Genomic DNA, 6,777 nt, shown 5'->3' on the forward strand with positions numbered 1-6,777 from the left:
TGTTGCTGCATTCTTGCTTCAGCCTGACCTCATTGCCCTTCACAGCTAGGAAATATCTCCAGCAAATTTAACACAAGAGCTGCTGGGGTCCCATCTGCAAAGGAATCAAAATGCACAATGAAACTGCATCCACTGTGGTGCTTTATACGCCTCCCTGAAGTAGTGGACTGGGTTGGGCTGAATTACACACCACCCTTCATAGATGCCTGCTGAGGTTATATTCCAGTCTTCAACAGGAAGTTCCCTGGAAACTCTTCAGTCATGGCACCATGGATCTCTGTCAGGTTGTCAGAGCCCAGCTCTAACCTTCTCCTGAGTGTTTGCTGGAGATGCTGTTTGTTAGCTGGCCTTCCAAAGAGCCACATGGCAGGGCCCAAAAGCTTGGATGTGAGCTGAAAGAGAAGCTAACTCTGTAGTGACGCTGGCTACTGGAGCAGTAGTGACAGCTCATGTGAAATAACCAAGGCTTCCTCGTGGCAGAAATGCCTTTAGCATGTTCCTCTCTCCTGACTATGGTGTTCCTGGTGCACTTCCCTCTCACCCAGTGAAGCCCATCCAGGGAACCAGAGAAAATGGTCTACAGAAGATGTGGTTTGCGGGCAGAAGTAATGTAAGACTTTCTCTTTAATTTGCATATGCACCAGGTGGTGGAAAAGGTGTGGATGGGTGAGGGCTGTTTCTATGTAAACATCTCTCATTGTAATCTTTCACCAATTCTTTCCAAATCTCAGCAAATTTTCCAGGTCTGAAAGGCTGTGCTGAGTTCCCGGGACTAATTTGTGCTAGGTGACCCTGTGGCATTGATGCTCTGTTCTCCTTCCTATTACCTTCTATTCTGGGCAGTTGTTCAAAGCGGTGCAAAATGCAAGAGCACTGCCGTGCTCCCGGTGTCTGTTTCACTTCATGTGAGTTTCAAAGAGGACCAGCCAACATCTTCCAGCCCTGTCACAGGAAGGAGATTCACCCTGATTACTTAGGAGGAGCGCTAACATGAAATCAATAGGGTCTCTGCAAGTAGATGGAACTAGTAAGTTTCCCATTGGAGTGCTGGAATGACTCCTTTCCATGCCAAACAGGAACCACACCGTTTCCCCTTGCTGAGGAAAAATAATACCTCTCACTTTTAATATGATCTCAGGACACTTTAATATAAAACACAAATGAATCATCACAATACTCCCATTGTAGGAGGAGTGATATCTCCTTCTTTCATACAGATCCAAACCTTGAGATTAAAACACTTGCCTGTCTCACTTTCAGAGCTGGGTACAGAACCCGTGAGATAAAAGTCCCAATCCAGTCCTTCAATGGAGAGGTCTTGCTGTGAGCGGTCAACCTTGTACTCACTGATCCACCACACACTTCTTTTCCTTGACATCCTGTCCCCAGTGAAGGAAGTAAATAATCCATCCAGGTTTATGGTGAATGTATCATCTGTGAGCAGAGAGGAGCAGTAGGTTTAGGACCCCTTCGTGGTTTTGGGTATGCCTGCGTGCTCTGAAGGCAGTGCTAGGCACAAGCAGTGGGCAGCTTGTAGGAGATGTCTGTGTTGCCAGGGAGGGTGAGATTCCAGGGCAGACATGACATTGTCCTGCTGCGGGAAGAGCACAAGAAAGTCAGGCTGTGCACTGGCAGGCAAAGGTTGCTATCCTAACAAAGAGGCAAGCAAGCTGCAGATGGACCTTGTGCTGCTTTGCAAGGGTATGGTGAACAGGGTGCTTTGCCCTGGCTGGGATGAATTGGCTGGAGAAGTGCGTGTGGGGTTGTGTCCTTCACCTTTCCACTGCCCCCTCCTAGCAGTACCAATGTTGCTCTGAGTGCTGCCAGTTTAGTGATGAGCATAGTGGTGAACCTGTGCAATTCTACAGATGTCCACCTGCATCACAGCCAGGTCCAGTGCTTCCAGGGGTGCCGGCTAGTACACCTTTAAGGCAATGTGCCATGCTGGCCCATTCGCAAGTTATAAAAAGCCATGTATCTGCACATCCATCCCAACTTCGGAGTACTTTGCTCTGCAAAGCATGCTAGTAAGGCATAGTCCTTGTACTCAAGGGAGTGCCTGGTACTTACATAGGAATGCCTCTTTATTTCCCTGTCTGGGCCTGCTGGATATATTTTTACTGCCTTGTGCTTGAGTCTCCTTACTGCCCATCAGAACAGAATTTGAATATGAGCCCAGTGTGCCGCCTTCTTCTGCTTTTCCCTCTTTGGAGTACCTGCTAGCTTGCTTCATCCTGGAGCCAGCATTGAGAATCAACTCAGAAGCAATGTGGACAGAGTTTAATGTGTCAGTATAGACCCAGCTATTTTGCCCTCCCTGCAAGAACTCTTGATCTGCAAAACTCCTGGCAAGAATATTGTATTATGGAGAAGACCATTATCTGTTTTGGGATGAGGACTTGGCTGCTTCTACTCTGGATAAGGTAATTACGGCTGAAGGCATATACTGTGCAATGCCTGGCCCAGAAAATGCCACAATGGTTGTCTTTAGCCTTAGGGCTTTATAAATATGAGCCAGTAGTGTGCCCAGCTGGCCAAGAAAGCCAATGGCATCCTGGCTTGTATTAGAAATAGCGTGGCCAGCAGAAGTAGGGAGGTGATTGTGCCCCTGTACTCAGCACTGGTGAGGCCACACCTCGAGTATTTGGGCACCTCAATACAAGAGAGATATTGAGGTGCTGGAGTGAGTGCAGAGGAGGGCAATGAAGGTGGTGAAGGGCCTAGTAAACAAATCATATGAAGAGCATTTGAAGGAGCTGGGACTGTTTAATTTGAGGAGGAAGCAGCTGAGGGGAGACCTCATCACTCTCTACAACTATTTGAAAGGACACTCTAGAGAGGTTGGTGCTGGTCTCTTCTCACAGGTAATTAATGACAGAACAAGGGGGAATGGCTTCAAGCTCCAACAGGGTAGATTTAGACTGAACATTAGGAAAGAATTTTTCACAGAAGGAGTGTTTGGGCATTGGAATAGGCTGGTCAGGGAGGCGGGTGGGGTACCATCCCGTTTGGGCATTGGAATAGGCTGCTCAGGGAGGCGGTTGAGTCACCATCCCTGGATGTGTTTAAGAGCCATGTGGATGTGGTGTTGGGGGATATGGTGTAAGGGAGAACTTTGTAGAGTAGGGTAGATGGTTGGACTCGATGATCCCAAGGGTCTCTTCCAACCTAGACAATTCTATGATTCTATGATTCTATGATAAACCTGTGCAGTATAAGAAGGAGAAATGTATTACTGGTCCTTTGTTGTCTCATCCTGAAAATTGTGCGTCTGTCGTGTTTCACATGGGGGCCCAATGTAGACAGGGGGAAGACGGAGACATCAAGCAAGGACAAAAGGGACACATTCTATTTAATACAAGCTTTTGCCATGGTTTGTGACTTAAGCATCTTCAATGTTATGCGAGTCACAGCCATTTTCTGTCCATGGCATAACACTTTTATCCTGGGGGAAGAATCATAGAAAAATCCTAGAAAACTACCTTGGAAGTTTTTCTCTCTCACAGGTAGGAAATGATTTACATAGGGACACAGAGGGGATGGGAGAGACATCTTTATATGTTTATCTAAATGGGAGAGGGAATGCATTATTTCAAACCACAGGCTGCATCCATAGGCTCAGCGGATCCCTGTAAGATATTCCTGTGACTTACTTGCTATCAAGAGGCAGCAGGGCTGCACAGAACTTGCCAACAATGGATGACTCATCTTTCCTCCAAAATTGGTTCTTGGGGAGATACTTTAGTGTCACGCTGTTTATTTCGCAGAGGGGAACTCTGTGGGCCAGCAGCCGTTTGCCCATCTCCTGGTGCTTAGGTCTGCAAGGCAGGGTGAGAGGTGTGAGGGAGAACATTGAATCAACCTGCAAATGCAGGTCATATACAGATCTGTTGAAACACTGGAGGAACCTGGGTTGTTATCATGAATCCCCCACATAATAAAACGTAGGGAGAAGACTCATCTGTCAAAACAAGGCACTGCATGAGAGTCTTATTGGCTGTCTCTCCATGTTTTATTTCTGTAGTCAGGAATATTTCTGTATAAATAGCCTTCCTTCCATCACACAAGTACAACAACTTTTCTTGCTATGGCGAATAGATTGAAACACTGCTCAGATTGCTACAGAGAAGTAAGTGGTAGATAAGGTCAACATCTATGAAATCATGAATGGCACAGATAGGGATTGGTTGTTCACTGTTTCTTCCAGTACATGAACCAGGGGTCATCAAAGAAAGCTAAGAGGTGGCAGGCTCCAAAAGATTGCACATTGCACAGAGTACCATTCATATTAAGCTGTTAAAACCCTTGCTGTAGGATGCTGTGGATTCTAGAAAGATAAAATGACTGTACAAGTCATGAGAGGGGGACTGGACACGTTTGTGGGAGACAAAAGCACTGGCAGCTGATAAGGACAAAAATCTCACCTTTGGCTCTGAAAGTCCCTGAGATGTAATTAGTTATACACTAGGAAACTATCTGGGGGAAGTATTGCTACATACTTACACTGTATTTTTATTCTTTTCTCTAGGTATTTGCTTTTGATCATGTTGAAGGTGGGATGCTTGGATAGAGGGATTATTGTTTGTCCCTATGGTCTTACCAAGGTAACAAGAACTGAGAAATGCCAGAGTTTGGGTAATCAACTAATGATCAGAGCCCAGTCGGTCATGTGCTATGACCTGATGCTGCCCAGCCTTTTTACTTGGGTGGGCTGCCTTCCTTCTGTGGCATCCATCCAATGAGGCTTCTTATTCCTGACCTACTTGGTACCTCTAGGAGCTTGGAGATCATCAATTTCCTTGTGCTCATGAAGAACACGTGTATTGCTGACACAGCGCAATCCCAGAAGCACCTGGGTACATGATGGGCCTGATGAGAAATGTCATGGTAAGCAAAGGGGAGAGGTGACAAAAGGGTCAGGAAGAGGCTACAATTCTGCTAACCAACGTTGATCCTGGGAGTGGGCTGATGGCTGCACTTAGTGTCCTTCTAGGCCAGAGTAGCCAACCCAAACCAGTACATTGTGTCCTCTCCCTTAGACTGTGGTGGTAGATGCTGGAGTTTTTGTGTATCTGACTAAATGTGGCTTGAAGCTGCCAAAAATAGGAAGCATCATGAATTTGTGGCAACAAAGGTAAATAATGGATAGCGAGTAGAAAACAAACAGAGAGGAGACCATGTCTCCACTGCATATTGTCCATGGGCAGGATCCAGCCTTGCCCTAGGACAGAGGAACACAGTAAGTTAAGCAGGTTGAAGAAAGCCATTCTTGGGACTGACATTTGTTCCAACCCCACACAGCATTTGGATGGAGGTAGGACTCTAGCTGACTTTGGAAATATGTGTTCTTGGATGTGGGAGGTGTCGTGTGATGTATAAGCAATGGCAATGCAGCTGGGAAGTACACCATGTAACAAGCTCCTTAGTCAGCCCCATGTCAGTTGTGGGGCTTGGGGACATGTCTCTTGAGGCACTCCAAGCAACATGTGTGGGGTAATGGCATCTCAAGGATTGAGATTGGAATTGATGTTTGGGAGAGGAGAAGGGCAGCATGAGGCAAGACACAATCGTACGAGTCACTTCCTGAAGGTGTGAGACTGGCTGAACACTCCCAAGTCCCTGTGCACTTCTGGGGAACTGCAGGATGACATCCATGTTGGATCACCTGAAGTAATTCAGTCATCATTCAGTGTCTGAACTGCGATATGAGAATCTATGTTTAGATGCCTGTTCAAGACTGAGCTTGACTGCACTGGAGGCCTGAGCTTTGCCTGGAGCGGGGAAGTTTCTTTGCTCTTTGTTACAGTGTGAATTAAAAGGGATATATTCAATTTTCTGCTCTCAAACCTGTAGGTTTACTGCTGTAAGAAAATTTTTCGGTTTAGCCTTGTGCTTCTTAGGAAGGCACTTAAATGAAACACAGCTGCTGTTTTCCCAGGGTAAGGGTATCTCTGGATAGGTTACCCTGCTATAACTCTACTGTCTCATTAAAACTTGAGGCTACAGCAAAGCCTCAGGATTGCCCGCCTGTCGCCCTTCCCTAGGCCACCTTTCCCTCCAGTGCTCACATGCCTCCTCCTGGACACCTATCAAACCCCGTGTCTGACACTGCAAAAGAAGTGCTGCACAGGTGCTACACTTGACCTGGCTGTTACTATTTCCTCCCTCCTGCATCTTTGGAAAAGGCAGACTTGGCTTTTTTGGGGGTAGAACAGACTGAGCTCCACCAGGCTGGAGTACAAACTCCAAATTGCAGTGCCTGGCTGGAAATCTGTGACCAAGCAGCTATGTCAGGCTGCACCTGACAGAGCACCCTGGAGTGTGGCTTCCCCTCCCCTGGTCCTCACCTGTACCTCCTGGTGCTCAGGACTGAAGGAGTAACAGAATTAGCTTGAGGTCACAATGTTTTGGCTTAGCAGCAAGGACTGTGTGGGAGCCAGCACTGGAACCCCTCTGATCCTAGGAGAGCTGGCTGAGGCTCTTTAGCAGACTCTTTTCCTGCTTCCCGATGCATTCAGCAGCATGGGCTAGCTGCATGTCTACCTTGTGGTCCCCAGCGCACAGCAGTGCACAGAAAGGTGTAGGAAGAAGCGAGGAAGACTTCTTCTGGGGAACTTCTCTGTGGTGGGGAGATCCCCCTGAGGCAAGGGCTGTGGATAAGGAATCTGAGTCTGCTTCTTTAATTCAGATACAGTTTGAAGGTGGGTGGTGCTTTCGAGAAAGATCTGTCTGTCTACACAGGTGGCCTTGGTCCTTTGCCCCCTGGACTTTTCCCTA

General features: G+C 47.1%; 1 protein-coding gene across 1 annotated transcript in view; it reads right to left on the reverse strand.

Moving 5' to 3' along the window:
* Positions 1-1,509: 1,509 nt before the first annotated feature.
* Positions 1,510-6,777, reverse strand: part of PLA1A (phospholipase A1 member A) — a 17,081-nt gene continuing 11,813 nt past the window's right edge. Inside the window, exons 10-11 of the mRNA XM_009879899.1 lie at positions 3,654-3,818; positions 1,510-1,594 (exon numbers count right to left, since the gene is read on the reverse strand). Coding sequence (XP_009878201.1) covers positions 1,510-1,594; positions 3,654-3,818 — 250 coding nt within the window. The remainder of the gene's footprint in view (positions 1,595-3,653; positions 3,819-6,777) is intronic.

Source organism: Charadrius vociferus, unplaced genomic scaffold (genome assembly GCF_000708025.1).
Source record: "Charadrius vociferus isolate BGI_N301 unplaced genomic scaffold, ASM70802v2 scaffold162, whole genome shotgun sequence".
Taxonomy (NCBI): Eukaryota; Metazoa; Chordata; class Aves; order Charadriiformes; family Charadriidae; genus Charadrius; species Charadrius vociferus.